This window comes from Hemitrygon akajei, chromosome 12, assembly GCF_048418815.1.
Source record: "Hemitrygon akajei chromosome 12, sHemAka1.3, whole genome shotgun sequence".
NCBI classification, from domain to species: Eukaryota; Metazoa; Chordata; class Chondrichthyes; order Myliobatiformes; family Dasyatidae; genus Hemitrygon; species Hemitrygon akajei.
In genome coordinates, this window is record NC_133135.1 from 88856059 (window position 1) to 88877640 (window position 21582).

The 21582-nt window shown below is 39.5% G+C and overlaps 1 protein-coding gene across 11 annotated transcripts in view; it reads right to left on the reverse strand.

The window, feature by feature from the left end:
- The window catches only part of rasal2 (RAS protein activator like 2), a 421164-nt gene that overhangs the window by 86064 nt on the left and 313518 nt on the right, over positions 1-21582 (reverse strand). For 10 of the 11 annotated variants that reach the window (XM_073063632.1, XM_073063630.1, XM_073063629.1 and 7 more), the window contains one exon: positions 12169-12322. In XM_073063632.1, coding sequence (XP_072919733.1) covers positions 12169-12322 — 154 coding nt within the window. Of the gene's footprint in view, positions 1-12168; positions 12323-17379; positions 18093-21582 lie in introns of those variants that run through there. The other variant, XM_073063639.1, reaches the window with a different exon arrangement.

Sequence of the window (21582 nt, forward strand, 5' to 3'; positions counted from 1 at the left end):
CATTGCATTTGCCTTCCTTTCCAGCGACTCAACCTACAAGTTAACCTTCAGGGAATCCTGCATGACGACACCAAAGTCCCTTTGTACCTCTGATTTATAAATTTTCTCATTTAGAAAACAGTTTACACCTTTATCTCTTTTACCAATGTGCTTGACCATATACTTCGCTGCACTATATAAAGTTCCCCTGAAGGAAATCAAACTGATTTTGACCTAATTATTTTATCATGTGCCTCCAAGTACCCAGAAATCTCTTCCTTAATAATGGACTCCAACATCTTCCCAACCACTGAAAACAGGCTAACTTACCTATAATTTCCTTTCTTCTGCCTTGCTCTCTTCTTGAAGAGTGATGTGATGTTTCCAATTTTCCAGTCCAGAATCTAGTGCTGCTTGAAAGATCACTACTAATACATCCAAAATGTCTTCAGCTACCCCTTTCAGAACCTGGGGGTGTAGGCAATCTGGTCCAGGTGACTTATCTACCTTCATACTTTTCAGCTTCCAAGCACCTTCTCTTTAGTGGCAGCAACTACACTCACTTTTGCCCCGAAACTCTTGAATGTCTTCCATGGAGAAGGCAAATGCGAAGTACTTCTAAAGTTCTTCTGCCATTTCTTTGTTCCCCCCTCCCAATTACTATTTCTCTAGCATTATCTGAAGATATCTGAATATCTGAAGAGAGAACAGGCTGGCTTCAGATAATAAACAGGTTCTGTTTCTACAGATGTGTTCACAATAAGTCAATTTTGTCCATAAATAAGAAAGTACACAGAAGTCATTCAACATGGTAACCAGAACTCCATGGTACTGTAATAAACAGCATCAAAAGCACAAAGGCTGATAAGAAAGATCAATAACAACAAGTGGAGAGAGAAAGCGAGGAAGCCGTTTCTGCCGTTCGTTGGAACAAGCATAAACATTGGGCTTCTGAATTTAATAATATTATGGGAGCTTGTTTGTCAGGTGTCCCTAAGTCAAGTGATCTTAATCCAGGGATGGCCTGCAGGCTATTCAGCAAATTGTGCCTCTGCCATCTCCCAAATCAATCCCACCAATGTCTTTCCCCCATTTACTTCCTATAACCTATTTTCTCACACTTGTCCAACTGTACTCCTCAGCACAGTTCTTAAAGCATCCAATCCTTGGGCAATTTTTGAACTAAATGCCCAGAGCTACCTAGTTGCTATCACAACTTTCAATGTATTCTATCAACCATAGCCAACTCTCCTATTATGCTTTCAGAGCTTCATTAGTTTGCCACAGTTTCACACTGAAATTACACAAGTTTAACTTTCAAATTTATCATCAATTCTTTTCCATTACTATCAATTCCCCAAAGGCTCTTGTCAACAGAATTATTCTGTAATCAATTTCTTCTTGTATAAAACACAATCCAAACCAAAATTTTTCCCTCTCAGTCATTCCTCAACATATTAATTAGGAAAAGTGAATACACTCCATGAATTCATCTTTGACATAATCATAGCAATTTTGATTTAGAGGGTGGTGAAAAAGTAGTTTAGCATGCTGGCCTTCAACAGTCAAGGCATTTTGTATAGGAGTTAGGACATGGTGTTGCAGTTGTACAAGTTGTTAGTGAGGACACATTTTCAGTACTATGTACAGTTTTGGCCACCTTGTTAAAGGAAAAATATTGTTAAACTGGAAATGGTGCACTAAAGATTTACAAGGACACTGCCAGACTAGAAGGCCTCAGTTATAGGAAGAGGTTGGCCAACATTGAAACGTAGGAGAACGACAGATGATCTTATTAGAGGTTTATAAAATCATAAAGGCATAAAATAAGGTAGAGGGGTGATTTAAAACAGATGGAGGGGCAACCATCTTACACAGAAGGTTATAGCTTGTGGAATGAGCTGCCTGAAGAAGTATCATTTAAGAAGCACTTGGATAGGTATACACAGAGTTGGGCTTAGAGAGATATAGGTTAAGCATAGGAAACTGGGATTAATTCCATGCTCACATGGAATAGTTGGCTAAAGGGCCTGTATTCATGCTTTATTGTTCTATGACTCTATAAGCTTATCCAGCTACCATTGGGTAGAAGGTATAGAAGTCTGAAGTACCAGGTTCAAGAACAGCTACTTCTCTTTAATCATTCAGTTCTTGAACCAACCAGAAAAACTCTAATCACCACTGCAGTTTAGCAACACCATGAGCATTCTAATCACTCTGGGTTTTTTTTTTCTTTTGTCCTAATTGTACTTTTCTTGTAAAAATTGTATATAATTTATGTTTAATTCATATTTTCTTGCAAATGCTGCCTATATGATGCGATGTGTCTGCGATGCTGCTGTAGGTAAGTTTTTCATTGCACTTGTACATTCAAGTATGTGCATCTAACAATAACCTCAACTTTATGATTCTATGATTCTTTAGTGGTTGATAAATAGTTCCTACCATGTTTTCTCCCTTTGGGATGTCTTAGCCTACACCAAATTGATTTAGTTTTACATCATGATCCATCAAGCTAAGATTATTTTCTGTCAATGCACTGATCTCCTCTCTTACCAATAATACTACACTATCCCTATTCCTTTTTGCCCCCCTTTTTTAAATGTAGAATATTTGGATTCAAATATATAGTTCCCAGCTTTGGTTACAATGCAGCTCTGTTTCTACAAAGGTAATTAGCTCGCAGATGTTCTTTTGCAATCAGTGGATGAGTAAGTCCCCAAATCTTCCATGGTTATAGACAGACAGACATACTTTATTGATCCCGAGGGAAATTGGGTTTCGTTACAGTCGCACCAACCAAGAATAGTGTAGAAATATAGCAATATAAACCATAAATAATTAAATAATAAGTTAATCATGCCGTGGAAATAAGTCCAGGACCAGCCTATTGGCTCAGGGTGTCTGACACTCCGAGGGAGGAGTTGTAAAGTTTGATGGCCACAGGCAGGAATGACTTCCTATAATCTGAAAAGCAAACAGTGGTTGTAAAGTCATAGCACACAAGATTGAACAATTTGGGATGGGGACAATTAGCATGAAAGATTGGTTATTTATATAGGCTGTTTTCTGCAACAGCTTTCATATCAACGAGGCTTCCCAAAGTACAAAGTGCAAGCCAATTCTTACATTTGAAGTTATTCCTGGCCTTCAGTGTTCAGTATACCAACTCGTGTCTTCTAATCAAGGTCCCATAAAAACCAGACCACTAGGCTTCCTAATTTTTTAAGTGGCATGAACAGAAGGTATATGTGGCCAGAACAGCATTCCAGTTCTTTGAATCTTCACATGAGGATCTTTGACTAGGAGCTTTCACTGAATGTCTCAATCAATGATTCACACCTCGAACAATGCAGTTCTCCCTTTGCACAGAAACGTGTATTTTTTTAAAAAGTATTCAAATACTTCAATTTCATTTCCACAAGAGGTCACTTAGAAATTGAATACCAATCTTTGCTGATGTCAGGTTTATCAACATTAAATATATTTTCCCTCAAATAATAATGGCATAAATATAGTATTTTACCAGGGAACTGCCTGCATATGCCATAAGGAGTGATTCTTCTCTACTCTCTCTGGAGCAGTGCAGGCTGAGGGGAGATCTGACAGAAGTTTATAAGATTATCGGAGAGAGAGATAGACAGCTGGTATCTTTTACCCCATGGTCAAAATGTCTAAATACCTGAGGTCATGTATTTAAAGTGAGATGGGGTAAGTTCAAAGATGTGTGGGAAAGTTTTTTTTAAACAGAGTGGTGGGTACCTGGAATGTGTTGCCAGAAATGGTAGTGGAAGCAAATACGACAAAGGTGTTCAAGAGGCTCTTAGATAGGTCGATGTGTGGGATGGAGGGATATCAACTTCATTTAGGTAGAAGGGATTAGTATAATTACTAGATTAATTGGTTCAGCAAAACACTTTGGTTCAAAGGGCCTATTTCTGTGCTGTACTGTTCTATGGTCTTTGTATGAGCAAAAGTAATTGAAATACAAGTTCATACCTCACTAGTCTGCGTGAATGCAATATTTGTTTAAATATGGAACTCGAAGTTGTTTCACATAAAGTTGTTAGTAGAGGTACCAGAGTCTGATGATCAACTAAAAAATTATCTCTAATGTCCAGTGAGTGCTTGTACATTTAGTGGACCCTATTGTAAGCTTTGCTGTATTAAGACTTTACACAAAAGAGCAGAAACTTCAAAAAGTACCCATATTACACTATCCCAGATTTCAGTGTCTTCAAAAAGGTAACTAAACAAAACCTGCAGGAATAAAAAGGGGCACAAAATCTGTGTTGAGAATAACAGTGAAGTTAACAGTGGAAGAAATTTCAAAACAAAATATGCACATTGAAGCAGTAAATACAGGAATCCAGAAATTGCTCAAGAACTTCAACTGTGTATGAATACTGAAAATGTTCTACTTTGTTAAACAGCATATTGTGCTGTTAACCTGTGTCTTGTAGTTCAGTACTTATTCTTTCAGATAATTCTCTCAAAATTATATTTAAAAATAATTTTAAAATATTATCTGTTTCAGCTTTGACTTTAATCCTCAGCCTAGAAGTTGTTATCATGCCTTCCAGCACTATTTGTGGAAGTCTTGCAAAGATATCAGGTTTCTCAGTGTAACACTGTAGTGTGTTCATTTCAGTTATGAGGGAGACCAAGTATGATGTACCCAATCTTAAATCTTTATTTAGCTATTGCTGCACATACCATAGGCCTTATTTCTCAAACAATGCCAAAGCCATTTTATCTAGGTACTTTTCTCAACCGTGTTTTGAGAAAGTAAAATGGAAATGAGAGACAAAAAGGCCAAGAGAGATGGCAGTATGGCAAACTAGGAAACTTGACAATACTCCAACAATCTTTTTGAAAAATGAGATCTAGCACATACTAACCTATTGCTGTGCTGTGTGGCTTGCAGAGTGAAAACCACTTATTACTTACTAGGTTTGTAAACAGTCAGTTATTAGCCTACTGCCACACAAGCCTAGATATTTACAAAGTCAGGTGCTTGTTTTTCAAAATTAAAGCCTAGTTCTTCTGGATTTCTTCGCAACAAAGTCCTTGATCAGAACACTAAAATCCAGTTTCCGAACAAGATCACTTTCAAGTGGCATCAGAGTAAGATGATTCAACCTGTGTTGTCCGATTGTGGGTTTGAGCCTATTCTTCACTAGCTTGAGCTTGCAGAAAGATTGCTCACCACTTGCATTTGTGACAGGGAGAGTCAGGTAAAGCCTCAAAGCAATGCTTACATTTGGGAAGATGACCTGCAGGTTTTTTTTCTCTGAGGAAGCATAAAAGCTCTGTTGCAGATGAAATATCTTTACCACTTAGAAATTCCCTGAAATAGACAATCTCCTCCACAAAGTCTAACTCCGGGTCAACTGAATATCTGCTTCGGAAATCAGATGCTCTGTTACGCAGATCTTGTACAGAGAGAGAAGGAATATTGTTTAGGATGCCAAATGTGTTGTTAAGGTCATTATATGATGCAAATCTTCAATCAATTTCTGCAAGTAATCTATCCATCACGACCAAAAAAACAGTAACTGAGAGTTTTTCTCTGGCTGACGAACCAACATCAATCAGGTGTTGTGGATTCACCCAGAAAGGGTTCACGTTTTCTTTGTCGTTGGGTGTCTTCTTTGTACACTTGTGAGACTTTTGGAGACATAGTTTTAGCTTGGGTCTCAAAAGTATCAAATTGATCACGCAAGCTTGCTATGTATCCTCGTAGTGATCTCATCAAATCCACAGCATTACACAGGTCTAGATTTACAGCTTGCAATCCAACACTTGCACTTTCAAAGCACTGAAGAATGCAATGCCACAATTTGCTCAGAAAAAATCTCAAGCTTGTCCTTTTTTGTATAGTGACCCTGCTTCATTTCTAATTGCCACATTTTGATTAATGTCATCTGCAATGCTCTTTAATGAATCTTGAATATTGGCATAATTTCCACACAATGCCTGTGTGGCTTCTGCATGTGCAGCCTATCTAGTTTTAGAGAGAGACTTCAGAGTTTCAATGCGCTGTTCGCATTAGGCTGAAGCCCTGCGGTCACCACCTTCCACCAAGAAGTTGACTTGGAGCAGAAGTTGAACACATTCTGCACGAAGCTGAAAAAATCAGCAGTTTCAACACAACAGTTGACACTGTTGATTCCAACGAGATTCAGTTTGTGTGCTGCACATGGAACCCACTCAGCAAGTGGATTGATTTCCTTGATGCAGGATTGTAAGCCTTTGTATGCACTGGACATATTTGCAGCATTGTCATAGCACTGCCCCCTGCAGTTGCTTATGTCAACATTCATCTCTTAATTCTGTATCTATTCTTTCGCTGTCAGACGCTAGTGTAACGTAGGTCAGTATCGCTTTCCCAAGCTTGCATTTGAAGTGAAATTTGGAGGAAAAAACGTCTCTACTGTTTGTATACTCGTTCCGAAGTTTTGATATCCACATCCTTATTCTGGCAGGACTCTGGCCCTTTCTTAGCCCAGTATGCTCGGGTGGAATCATCTAACATTTCCTTTCCCCAGCGAGCAGGATCAGTGCTGTAAGGATTCCCAATAGCAGTAACGTTAACATTAATGGCGGCCTGACTTGGTTGTTCGGAGGCCTCTGTGATCGGGAATCCTAAAGTCATACTCTCTGTCCTTCAATGTTAGCTGCTGACTGCGGCAACGACGGTGGTCCTGTGCTAACGCTGGTGCTAGCGCTAGCTGTTGGACAAGTCTCCATTTGCCCACCGGTCTCAGACTGTGACAAGAGCGATGGTACTGCTGCATCATCCAGAACAGGTTTAAAAAATTCTGTCAATTTCAATGTCTTTTTTAATACTTCTTTCTCACAGTCCTCTTTTTCTTGTTTCTTTTTCCTTTTCTGTGCTCCACTCTCGTATTTTTTTGTCTGCCATGATGATAGCTAACTATTTTGGGCCCCTCTGCAGCTCTGGCCCCTGGGCTGCAGCCCAGCCTAGCCCTGTCTAAAGTCCGGCCCTGCTTAAGGAACATACCAAATTACAAGCAGCATTCTTCCAGCTTCAGAGGTGTGCTTCTACTTAATGACTGGATAGTATAACAATTGGGGTGGGTGAGTGGGGGCAAAATAAATGAATATTCACATCGGAAGCACCAACCACCTTCCAACCCACCCACCCTCTAATCCTGTGGTCTGAAGGAAATGTACATATATTCTTCCCTCACTGAGCATGCAACATGGGTAACCTTTCAACTACAACATTCAGCAGTGAACTGTGAGATTTAGTAGCAATAACATGAGTGATATCAAGGTTACGTATCTCAGACTGTAGATCCTTTCTCTCCCACCACACCCCACCACCTTCGATTGCTCTCCAACTCTTCAGCTGCCAGTGGGTTAGGGGAGAACAGCAGAGGAGAGAGGGGTGATTAAGGAATTGTCTGAGAAAGAGGATATCAACATCAGTGGCCTTGCACATACAGTAGATTAGCAAATCTTGTGTGAATATGTCCTAAATTCTTGTAGCAGTCCCTAGTTTTCAATTGTCTTGAACATTTTGTCTTTGCATGAAGACCTTGATTTTTTAAAGACCTTGTGCTAGCTAGTTAACACTGATCATCTCACTGTAACAGAAATCCCACCCAGACATAATGTTGCTCTCCTCCAGATTATGTCCCCTTTCAGTTATACAATATCTTTCCTTATGCAGTGAAGTTAAGAAATTTCTAGTCTCCAATTCTTTCTTTCTTTCTGTAAACTGTAAAATATTTGGTCTTCTTCACTTCTTAGCTTTATATAAGGAATTCTTTAGTAAAACTGCTTGTTGATATGACTGTTCTAGATGGCAGAGGTCCAGCTGGAAGGAGGAACGGCAAACCAAAAAGATGATTTCATCTGTTGGCAATCCTCCTTAAGGTCAGTAGCAAACTCCATCATTTTGAACCAGAATTTGGGGCTACAGAGTTACTCGTGCTGCCGTAGATTATGAGTTTCAGATACATGGGATTACAGGATGCGATTCAGTTTCTGCATTATCATTTGTAACAATCTCTGAAAACAATTTGTAAATCCAAGTTTCCATGTGACAGTGGAGTTCCAACCAGAAGTGAAAGGGGATACAGGACATTTGGTGCTGCAAAATGAGGAATGGAATTGAATTTTGTGCCTTTGATACATATGGGATTTCAACTGTTAGAGATTAAATATGCATCACTCAGGATCACCAGGCTGGTAGGTTAGTCTGGTGACAAACTGCCTTGAGAGCTTGCCAAAAGCTTGCACTCTCTAACAAATAACCACAACTTGCACAGTTGCAGATAAGTTTTGGGAGTAAGGAGCCAGTTATTGTATTAATGTTAAAAGGGAAAAGGCTTTGAGGTAAAACTGCAAATTAATTAATTACCTGCTCCACCAACACATTGCATATGAATTCTATGTGCTCCTACTCTCACTGACTGTATTTACGGTTTGAAATAGTTATATGCTGTGTGTTATACCTCAAATCCAGTCTCTCTTGAGGCAGACAATACAATTAGTCTATAAGAAAATTTGGGAGATTCCTTGTATATTAAAATTGTAGTCATATTTACCTAAAAAAATCTCAGAAATCATTCACCAAGTTCAAATCTCCTTTAAATATTGGACAACATATATAACTTTACTGAAATTTTAAACACAATCAACAGTAATATTTGGATTTAACATGCTTCAGGACATGGCTCAAGTTCCTGACGGAGAGATCGCTTCCAAAGAAGGCAATGACCCAATTCTTTCCCATCAGATTTAATTTGTTCCTATCGGATTGAATTTACTCAAAAGGAAAACTTAATTCCTGCTTACAGGTAGCTGCTTTCTGTCTATCTTTCAGTTGACCTAGACAATATGTTAAACTAAAATTGATCATATTTATCCAATAAAATTTACAGTGCTTCCTTCTTCTCAGCTGTATACTTAACACACTTGATTTTAAAAGTTATCTAATTTTGGTCTCCTCAGGACAAATAACTCCATTTAAGTTTCCAGGTTTCAATTAAAGGCAGTGTAGCGGTGTGCTACACGCAGCGCTGAAATAACGACACGGAGTCGGTAAACTGCAGTTAAAAAAGATTTTATTCGAACTTCGCGGCCTTGCTTTAAAGCCTCCCTGATCCCGCCCTCCCCGGGCGCGGATGCTGTAGGGGGCACGTATTCACAGTCCCGCGCGGGCTTTTCCCCTTGTTGGTGAAGCAGACTTGGCGCCCTTTTGGGACTGGCCTTTATGCCGGCGCGCTGGCTATTTGTGAGCCGGTTCGAGTGCGCTAGGAAGTGGGTCGGGGCCCTGTTGCGGGTGTCGTAACTCGTCGGAGGTAAGACGCTGATCTCGGCACCGGTGTCGACCAAAAAACGGCGTCCCGACCGCTTGTCCCACACATACAGGAGGCTATCCTGATGGCCAGCTGCCGTAGCCATCAGCAGCGGCTGGCCCTGGCGTTTCCTGGGAACTTGCAGGGCGGGCAACAGCGGCGGGCTTCTGCGCCCCACCGCTGGTGGTAGAAGCACCATTGTTCATTGGTCTCCTCACCCCTGCCTCTGGGGTTAGCGGGCTCTGTGGCCAGGCCTGGTCTGGTTTGCTGCTGGGAGCGTGGCCTGGTGATCTGTGCGACGGACGCCCCACTCTCCTTCTTGGCGTTCCACAGCAAGTCCGCCCGGGCTGCCACCTTCCGGGGGTCGCTGAAATCCGCGTCGGACAGCAGCAGGCGTATGTCCTCAGGCAGCTGCTCCAGGAATGCCTGCTCAAACATGAGGCAGGGCTTGTGTCCTCCGGCCAGAGACAACATCTCATTCATTAAAGCCGATGGAGGTCTGTCTCCCAAACCATCCAGGTGCAGTAAGCGGGCAGCCCGCTCGCACCGTGAGAGTCCGAAAGTCCCTATGAGCAGGGCTTTGAATTCCGTGTATTTTCCGTCCGCCGGGGGAGACTGTATGAACTCCTCAACCTGGGCCGCTGTGTCCCGGTTGAGGGAGCTCACCACGTAGCAGTAACGTGTGTCCTCCAAGGTTATCTGCCGAACGTGGAATTGGGCTTCTGCTTGCTGAAACCATAGGTGAGGTCGCAGCGTCCAGAAGCTTGGCAGTTTCAATGAAACTGCATGAACAGATGCGGCATCGGTCATCTTCGGCCCAAATATCGTTTGGGCCGTCGGGGTCACCAATTGTAGCAGTGAGCTACACGCAGCGCTGAAATAACGACACGGAATCAGTAAACTGCAGTTAAAAAAGATTTTATTCAAACTTCGCGGCCTCGCTTTAAAGCCTCCCTGATCCTGCCCTCCCCGGGCGCGGATGCTGTAGGGGGCACGTATTCACAGTCCCGCGCGGGCTTTTCCCTTTGTTGGTGAAGCAGACTTGGCGCTCTTTTGGGACTGGCCTTTATGCCGGCACGCTGGCTATTTGTGAGCCGGTTCGAGTGCGCTAGGAAGTGGGTCGCCACAGCAGTAAGATTTCCCCTCTTGAGGGGATGCCTTGTCCTTTCAAGAACAATTTGTAATACCACTTGATGCAGAATCAGCAAAAAATGTCATCTCATTTCATAATGCAGTCCTAGATTAAAAGCTGGTCAATTCATCAGAATTTCAAAACATCAGACTTTTACAATGAAAGCTGTTAGACTTGTGACCAAGTCAGGAACATTGTAGATATTTCAGAATTAATGAACATGAATCATTAATATCATTCTCAATGACTGCTTAACACCACAAAAAATCAAATGTTAAAACTAGGAACTTAAATATTGCTTTTATTAAACATAAAGGTCTGGCAGTAATTTATAGATGACCTTGTGTCGCTTGACACCAATCATCAGCTGAAATGTAACTACCTTGTTAAAGGAACTTAACAGGTAAGGCAGCATCTGTGGAGAGGAATAAACGGTCAATGTTTCAGTTGAGACCTTTCAAAATAAATCTCTATAGATGCTGCCTGACCTGCTGAGTTCCTCCAACATTTTGAGTGTATTGCTCTGGACTTCCAGTATATGCAGATTCTCTTGTGTTTATTCCTTTAGTTATAAGTTGCACCCAAAGTGCAGACTTTATATATCCAAATAGAATGCAACAGTAAATTCCAGGACAGATTCCTGCTCACAGAAAATGTTCCTTATACCTACTAAATGGGTAAGTGATGATAGGTTGTGGAGAAAAATCTTTAAAATCTATCCAGCTCATGGTGGAGCCTGCGACTGAGAAACAGGAAACCACAAGCTCCTTAAGTGCTTTAATAAAAGGTTTGCAAATTCCCAAATCATTGCCATGCCACAGTCAGCATCTATCTCATATGTGGTACACAGGAGCATGCTCTCTTTGTGATGTCTCTCTGCTGATGGTCGTTCATTGAAGTAATTGCAGGAGGGGAAGAGAGGGAAAGAGAGAAATTGGCAGTGGTTGGGAAATAGAGGGTGGAAATCAGAGCTTGTTTAAGGGTGGGGGGAAGGTTTGATTCAAATATTGGTGTGGGAACTGTGCATTGTTTGGTAAGGGATAAGGCTGGCATATTAGAAACATATTTATGGGGAGGAGGTATTTGGTACAATGAAGGATGTGGGAAGGGAGAGCAATGCAACAGCTGGCTGTTCCTCACTGCCTCAGAACAGCAATTAAATTGCAGACAAAAGCAGACTTGCCTAGGATCTGCTCCAGGAGACCCCCTTTAGGCAGTAGTGTTATGAAAACATAATTATTCTCAGAATGGCCAGCAATGGGCACTCTGGGGAACGTGACCTAATTTCTTGGGATACACTCCAAATTAAGTCATTCCTTGCACAAGTGAAATGAAAAGTGTGCCAGGTGAACAAAGTGCTACATGTTCAGAAAATGCAGCTCAAATTTCCAGACTGATGCAATTTGACCCAGAGATAGTCATGATCACATTCCATTCCACCGCGGGGACTAAAGAACTAGATGACTGAAATTCTCAGTTACTTCATCTATACTTAGAGTCTACTTGTAGAATTCAAGTTAAATTAAATTAATAAATTAGGAGAGCTACAAAATTTACCTGCTCAATTATGCTGGTGAATAATGTATTTTGTAACTCACCTATGACCCAAACAGGCATTTAACCTCTGTTGTATCACAACTTAATTCTGAGTCATTCTTAGCCTTATAAAATGCACCATATTTCTGATCCCAGATAAAACCTAGTTAGATGATAAAACTGTACCTCAAAGCAGAAGTCCTGCCCCAGGATACTACTGTGCAAAGGTTTAATAAAGACATCCTGCTCCATGCTTAATTCCAATGTCTCGATTGCACTGCTAGGGCTCAGCAGGGATTCATGCGAATGAGATTCTTTCAATTTTGGTAAAGCACGAGACCTGCAAAGAACAATAAATAATTCATGGCAAAATGCATCACATAGAACAAATAAAAACTTCAGTTTTACCAATCCTGTCCTATAAACAAACACAAGAGATTTAAGAGATAATGAAGAGTAGAACCATTAATGATTGTATTTGTCTGTTAGAAAATAATACAGTGGATTCCAGTTAACCGGGACACATCAGACCAGCACATTTTGGTCCAATTAAGTGGCTGCCCCAGTTAGCCAAAGTTTCATTGAATTCGTTAAAACTGCATAAAAAAGACAAACTACATTTAACTGAGCAACAAATTATGTATTTAAATGTAATACAGAACAAATTAGAACATTACCAATACTACTACTGTACTATAAAGCTGTGTATTATTAGTTTGAAATAGTTATCAAAGGAGAATAGGCTGTAAATGAACAAAATCAGCGCGAACACTTAGCAGATAATGGACTACCTTCATACAATGCTTCTGACAATTGCATTTTCCAAATCTTCAATTTTATTCTAACATTCAAGATGATTGGTAGTACCTTCAAATTCTTCCTGACAGATAGTTCCTAACTTGTTAACTTCACTCACAACCATTTCTAGCATCTCCTAGCATGAAGCTTGAAACCGCAGTGAGCTAAACATTTCTGAATTGTCTTACTGCTTATTTCTTGCCAACTATCAGTGACAAAAATCACTGCTTTTTGAACACAAACACACACTACTAATGATAGTTACAAACTATTTGCTTTAACCACAGTGTAGTGTCTAATGGCCATGTATGTGCAGGCAACTGATACTAGTTAGGAACTGTTCAGCAAATTTGCTGTCCCAATTAAGCAGCATATTGTCCCAGATAAATGAAGGAAATCCCAGTTACTTTCTCAATTAGTTTTTACACTTTAAGAGTTGTCCTAATTAAGCAGCTGCCCTGATTAAGCAATGACTTGAAAGGGGGCCTGTTTTGGTTTGATGCTGGTGACAAATGGTGTTCCACACAAGTCAGTACTGGGACCACTTTTCATGCTATATATCAATGATTTGGATGACAGAATTTTGGCCAAGTTTGTGGACTATACAAAGGCAGGTGGAAGGGTAGGTAGTGTTGAGGAAACAGGGAGTCTGCAGAAGGACTTAAACAAATTGGGAGAATGGGCAAAGAAATAGCAGATGGAATATAGTGTAGAGAAGTGTATGGTCATGTACTTTGGTAGAAGGAATAAAGGCATAGACTATTTTCTAAGCAGGGAGAAAATTCAAAAATCAGAGGTGTATAGGGACGGGAGTCTTTGTGCAGGATTTTCTAAAGATTAACTTGCAAGGTTGAGTCATTAGTAAGGAAAGGAAATATAATGTTTGCATTTATTTTGAGAGGATTAGAATATAAAAACATAGATGTAATATGAGGCTTTATAGGGCACTGGTCAGACCACATTTGGAGCATTGTGAGCAATCTTGGGACCCTTTCAAAGAAAAAATGTGCTGATACTGGAGAGGGTCCAGAGGAGATTCACAGCAATGACTCTTGATATGAAAAGGTTAACAAATGAGGAACATTTGACTGCTTTGGACCTGTAAAAAGCATGCTTAAAAGCTTGAGGGGAGATTTTATTGAAACCTATTGAATAATGAAAGGGTGAGACTGAATGGAGGGGGAGAGGATGCTTCCTATACTGGGTGAGTCATGGACCAGAGGACAGAACCTCAGAACAGAGGGATCTCCATTTAGAACAGAGATGAGAAGGAATTTCTTTAGCCAGATTGTGGTGAATCTATGGAATTCATTGCCACAGATGGCTGTGGAGGCCAAGCCATTGGATATATTTAAAGCAGAGGTCGATAGATTCTAGGTTAGTCAGGGCATCAAAGGTTATGGGGAGAAGACAAGAGAATAGGGTTGTGAGGGATAATAAATCAGCCATGATGAATGGCAGTAAGACTCAACGGGCCAAGTGGCCTAATTAACTGAAACCCAGTATACATGAATATAATGGTGGGAAGGGGTAAATTCACAGAAATATATCTTTCTTTATATAGAAACTAAGAAAAGTAGTACCTTGCAGCAAATGAGTGATTATACTGGACCAACGTCCATAGTATATCAGCATATCATTGCTGAAACCTTCAGGTATTGAAAAAAATTGCAAAATTACAATGCAATATCACTCAACAAGATTACACAGCAAAATGACAATGGGAAAAAAATCAGGAGCTTATTTTCATTTTGTTCAAATTTGATTAGAATGCAATATTCTAATTTACTTTGCAGAGTAAATCCTTTTAGGAGTCAGAGAGCATTTGCCTTCTTAAAGCACCTGCCTCTTCACAGTGACACCACTATACCCTTGAAGTACTCTTCTGCAACAAATTTGCACACAGCCAAGAGTTAACAGAAAACATGAAGTTGTTAAGGAAAATATGAAGCTAATTCTCCATCAAGATATGTATGTCTCCCATCTCCTCTGCACAACTAACCAGCTGATCACCTGTTCACTGAAATATTAACCAGTTTCCCCAAATAAAGTACTTAATAGTAGTGGCTGACAAATAAAAAAAACTTCACAAAATGGAATCACAGACTGCTTCGCTCCTATTTATTTTTTTCTCCCTTTTTTAAGTGGCACCAACCCAAACGTGACATCAGGAGCTCCGCAATGCCTCATTCCACTGGTAATACTATATGTCAGCTTTGACTAAAAATGTAGGTAGTTATTCACATTAAAGGCAGGGCAGGGAAATCACAGCCAATACATTCAATATTTGCTGGAAAATGTACACAGTGTAATTTCAATTTAGACTGGCATCATTGGCAAAAACCAGGATTCATTCTTTTATCACTCAAATCCACACAAGATTAAACCTGGGGATGCTCCAAACTATTTTGGCTCAACAACACACAATCTGCTATTTTTTTTTGAAGAGGAATATACTTGCATTTTACTGAGCGGATGGATGTGTCATTAGCTGTCACAACTATTTTCTCAGTACCTAAATAGAAAAATACATTCTCCCACAAAAAACTTACTCAATGGTTTATAACCTCAAGCAAGTAATGTAGAAGATATTTAAAACATAAACAATTAAAATTACTTGCTTAATATTTTAGTAATTAGAAAGACATTTAAAAAATCACCTTCTATATTTTGCTCTTCCTCTTTACAAGCCTGCAGGCACCATGCCATGCATGTCTATCAGACCAATGCTAATGAGCTAGATACTTTGAAGGAACTGCAAGAGCAAAAATCTGCTCTCTATTTTTTTCCAAATGAGAAGAGAAATACCTGGACCTTGCCTGGCAATTTCTAATAAGACGAAGACCAGGAACTTACTAGCATTCACTGCAGGTAATATGGACTCCCTTAGTATAAATTTTAAAATAGAAATTTGTTCCCTGTATAGCTCCAAGGTTTGTTCTCTGCTTAACAGGAAAAACATAGTTGTTTACCCTAACCCTCCTCACATTGCTGCTCCAGTGAAAGAGATGCAGAGTACAGATCTTCAAAAGCATACAAAGCTTGAAAAAGTAAGGTTCCATGAGTGCCAGGGCAGTGCTTCAGTTTAGTTGGGAAACTGACAAGTCAGCACATATGCAAAACAAAAAATGAAACTGCAGCTTGTGTGCAATGTCAAATACTGCAAAGCCATTAAACAATTTGATTCAAACAGTACATTAACAAACACTTCGGGGATGTGAAAAAGCACTGGACAACAACAAGCTTTGATTGAAAATGGCACATTTAAAGCATTCTCCATTTAAAGTCTGGAACAATTGTGTTTTTCCATGGATTCCAAAAATAGATTTGACTAGGAATGGATACTGCTGTTCTGCTTTTGTACTGTTTTCACTTTGAAAAACCATTCAGAGCTTAAGAATAAAGACAGCATGAATAAAAAAAACATTGCTCACTAAGTCCTTCCAGAAGAATATATATGGATATATCTTAATGTTCACTGCAGGCAGAGGGTGGGAAAGGTGACGATGACTTCCTTGCTCACTAGTAAACTTCACTATAGTCCACAAACCAGCCTGCAAAAGGTAATTCTTTTATGTTCTCACACTGATGGGGGTTAATTCTCCATGTGCAGTCTCATAACCTTTATGCTTGCAATTTAAATTCTTTGAAAGAATTCTGGAACTTTATCTCTTCCCATAATTCAAAGAAACCTGAATGCAAAGGCAAAACAACCATACCAGTCACAGTTTTCTTTAAAATCTGCATCCATAAAGTGAAAAAGTACATTTATAAGCTTGTACAGTATTTTCATTAAACACATAGAATTGCTCGGAAAAATGTTCCACTGTTTCAGTGGAACAAGTTGACCAATTCAGAAATATGACCCAAGGCAAGGCATACCGTACACATTCTTATTCTGTAGCAAAAGGTAATATAAAATAATGCAGGGGGTTCTAAGAAACGAAGTGAAATCAGTTAGTCTCCGACCCTATTGAATTCCTCATCACAGAAGCACTGACCCAAGTGTCATTTCAATGCACCACATTTAGGCTAGCTTTTGATATCTTGGGATTACTGTGCACAGATAAATTTAGCTAATAGTCACTTATAATTTGCCTTTATAGCAATAACACATTCTCATGTGCAAAAGAAACTTAGTGTGAGTCAGTGAGTAAATTTACAAAGACTTCAACATAACATGAATGCTTGCAACTACAGTAACACCTATAATTACTTTTCTTCATAGGGAAATCATAGTTGTAAATCCATATCATCAACTCTTCATTATAGGCCTGGAGAACATGTTTTTGTAATCAGCTGGAGCTGGGCAAGGAGGTTCGAAGAAAAATAAAACAATAGCAATGATTAACTCATGCTATTCATTATTTTGTGGTAGGTTTCCACACTACAGCTGAAGACATGATAACAAGTCAGTGGGCCACACACGTGCAGGCAATAAGAAACACACAGGATAGACATTGGGGCGCTGAAGAAAGCATCCAAAAATGTAATCTCCATGTCAAAACATCAATGGCAACAAACACACATAGTATTTTTCAAAATTCTGTTGTCAAGCCTGGAAAATGCTCAAACAAACTGACATAATATTATACTTACATTAGACAGCAACGCAGCCACTTAACAGAACATCCCCAGATCATGATGATGGTGCTACTAGTTATGGGAAAAAGTGACTTCACCTTCCCCCTTCTCCCAAGACCAAAGGTAAAGCCAATTCTCACAATCTTCAAAACACACCTTGAGTATGATGGTTCTCCAGTATTTTCAAGACCTCAAATGGCCTTAAAATCTTCAGAGGTTAATTCCATCAAAGATAGTTTTGCTCCTGAAAACACTATGCCTGTTAAAACAAGCATCTCCACATTGCAGGCTTACACACTTTTAAAACTCCATGGGGGAAAAAAGTTTCAAAATAAAGCTTTTTCAGAAGAGACTCCAATTTTAACAATTGAAGTATTCCATTACAGGCCAGTTATCAGGTCATCTCCAGTTATTACTCCTTCTCCCATAAGACAAAAAAAAAGCAGTCCTCATCATTTTAGTCAAAGCTGTGAAATATACTAATTTTTCTCTTGAAAGAGCAGAGCCAAGTATCCACCATGTTCTGATCACTTGAGGGCTGGGACATTTCCCCCCCTTGGTTAAATTACTTGGCTGAATATGTGAATTACGTATCTTCAATTGTCGGCAATCCTTGTGCAGAAGAAGGCAAGATTCTTCCAAGTTCTACCCATCACAGGCATCGAAACAGCCAGTCTTCGAATTTTCCTTTCAAGCACACAGCTAGTTCAGGTCAAAGCACTCTCATTGCTTCCTGGAATACAATGGGAGTCGAATGATTTTCTTCACTTCCAGGCACAAGAAGCAGTGATTCGTTCTTTGCATATTTCAGTACAAGGAAGCACACTGTTCAAAGGGCTGTTAGTGATTCTTAAATAAATCTAACAATTCATCACTGCCTCTGAAACAGCAAAACATGGGCCTGACGTATATTGTTTTGACCCACCTGGGGCAGTTGTTATGGCAATGCACCTATGAGAAGATTAGTGTCTGAAGCCAGCAGGGGCCATGAGCACCACAGTCACTTGAATCCTGCTTCTTTACTGCAGCACTCGCTTAATAGCACAACAAACACAGCAGAAGAAATCAATGTGACCCTCAAAATGAACAATAGTAATTTCACCTCGAGATGTACTGTCCATCACATGACATCTTCAGCCTCTCTGAGCACACTCCAGCTGAGCACTGAGCTCGAGTGCAGCAGCCCACTGCGTAAAATGCTCTCATACAGATGCTTTCATCTGGATTCAGGCCAAGTTAAACTGTAGTGACAGGGATTAAATATAGAATGATGGATGGTCAGAAGTACAATAAAAGATACCTACTACCCAGAACACAGCTTATTAATTGTACAAAGCCAGGAACAAGGGATAAAATGTACACCATCATAATTTATCCTTAAAACAACAAGAGAAAAAAAGATTTAAAAAATATTTTAAACTGCTTTACCTTCTATTAATATGAAAGCTGATATTTTGCAAGTATGAATTTCTTGCATAGGTAGCCACACAGTTTTAATTAAATACAACAAATCAGGAAACTGAATGATGAAAGCAAAAGTAAAATATCCACTGAACAAAATAAATGCTAATTAGAACCACACAGGATGGCAGAATAACAGCTGCATGAAGGTATCTATTCTAAGCAATCCCAGAAAGGAATATGCCTTTCAATAGATCTCAAATTTAGCAGGCACAATTGTATTATGCCAAACAAGATATATGGGATTGTGTGCCATTAAGTCTTTCACAGAGAGTAAGGTTATGAAAAAAAACATGGACAGTTAAGGAAAGGAAATGAGCACATTCATAAAAAAACATTCTTTGAAACAGATGAGCTACAACAGAATTAAGGTAACATATAATCTCACTTCACTGCCTAGCATCTACATTCAAATGAAGAGGTAAAACTGACGCACGCAGTTAAACTCTCATGTTACATGGGCCACAATGATACTCTAAATCATGTAAAATTACATTCTGCACATTGAACAGCAGAACTCGCATGGTATTTAACAAAGTGTTTGCCTTGGTTTGTGCTTGTCCTAGCACTTAGATCCTTTGAATAAGGATGAAAACCTCACAATGACTCATTTGTTTAATTAAATTGCCTTGGACAATTTAATTTTAAAAATGCCAAGGATTACAAACTCCATGCAACCTTGTTTTGAAGAATACTAGTTGAACAGCTATTTCAATTTGAAGAAAATTCCTTGTTGTTATTCATTAGCAAACTAAAATTCAGCAATTTTGTATGAAGACAGGCCTCCAAAATTGAAAATGACTGCAATATGTATGAATACTTATCATATTTTCATTAAGAATTTTTAAAAATGCAGATATTGGAAGTCTGAAATAAAAACAGAAAACGCCACAAACACTCAACAGGCAGTCAGCATCCATGGAAAAAGAAATGGTTAACATTTCAGATCCAGGATCCATCATCAGAACAAAGAAAACAAGTTGGTAGAAAAGATGGGGGAAGGGTAGGAAGGACAAAAGGAACATCTCCAATAAGATCTGACCAGAGGATTTAATATGGCAGTTAAAACCAGACTGAACTTCTTTGTCCATGTAATGTGCTGCTAATGGTAAGGTTCTGGGACACCCCCAGTAGACCAGACTCTACTAAAGGAGAACTACGCAAACATGATGACAGCAAGAAATGACCGGTACTGATAGAGACAGAAAAAAAGGTTACTTAATTTTGATTCTGTACTTTAAAGGCTACTTTCTGATGAAGAGTCCCAGATCTGAAATATTAAAGCAATTCTCTCTCCACAGATGCTGCCTGATCTGCTTTGTCTATCCATCATTTGGTTTATACAGAACCTTGAAAAAGTATTCTGCCCCAACAACTACTTTCATATTTTACGGTCTCGTTTTCAAAAATTTTAAATATATTGAAGGAGAATTGTGAGCGAATCTACAAAACATCATGTCATGTGAGGCTGAAAAAGTATACATCTTATTTATAATTACTATGCGAACTTTCCTCAGGTGCAATCTATAGTATTGCCGTACCAACTCACCAAATGTATTGATGTAAAAAATTTCAATGAATTCATAAGAATAAATACTCCTCTCTTTGAAAGGTCCAATAGTATGGTAGATTTTCAACAGATCAAATCAAATGAAGAAAAAAGAGCATTCAAGACAAGTCAGGGATTGATAATAGAGATATGGGGGAAGGGTACAAGACCATCTCAAAGATAATGAACATCCCTTGGAGCTCAGTGCAGTCCATTGTGAAAAAGTAGAAGTATGAAACTACAGCTACACTGCCTAGGTCAGACCACCCCTCTAAACTTAATTGCCAGAGAAGAATGACACTTGAAAGGAAGGGTACTGTGATGCCTGTGGCTGCAACTGGAGATGAATTTCATGGTTTCACTATCTCTAAGGCCTAGTACAAAAAGGGTTTTTATGGAATAGTGGCAAAGAAGAAGCCCTGGCTAAAACAAAAAGCACATTCTTGCCTGTAAGGGTTTGAAAAACATCACTTTGAAGAGACTGTAAATATGTGGAAGAAAGTTTTGTGGTCGGATGAGACAAAAGTGGAAATTTTTGGCCTCAACACGATACGGATGTGTGGCGTTAATCTAATACTATGCCAAAACCCAGTTAACATCATCCCTACTGTAAAGTATGGTGGAGGTAGCATCATGCTATGGGATTGCTTTTCAGCAGCAGGGACTAGAAATCTCATCAGGATTGATGGGAAGAGGTATACAGAGAGATCCTTGATAAAAGCATGCTAGCTTCTGCCAAGAAGCTTAAACTGGGAAGGAAGTTCATCTTTCAGCAGAACAATGACCCAAAGCATAGTGCCAGAGCAACCACGGAGTGGTTTCAAATGAGAAAATCGATGTCCTTGAGTGGCCCAGTCAGTGGTGTCCTGACCTTAACCCAATCGAATATCTCTGGCAAGAGCTTCAGATTATTGTCCACTGCCGCTCCTCAGCTAAACTGTTTCAAGGAGGAGTGGCAAATCTTGTTCCATCATGTTGTGCAAGGTTAATTAAGACCTATCAAAAAAGACTACTGGCTGCAATAGCTGCAAAAGGTGGTTCAACTAAGTACCGAGCAAAGGGGGGGGGGGGGGGGGGTTGAATCTGTTTGAACTGCTGACATTTAAGTTTTTGAATTTTTTTTGTTTTTCATGCTTTACAATTTTTCTTGTTTTTGGGCTCTGATGTGAAGAAAGGGCCATGTGATTTCACAAATAAAAAAATCTCAG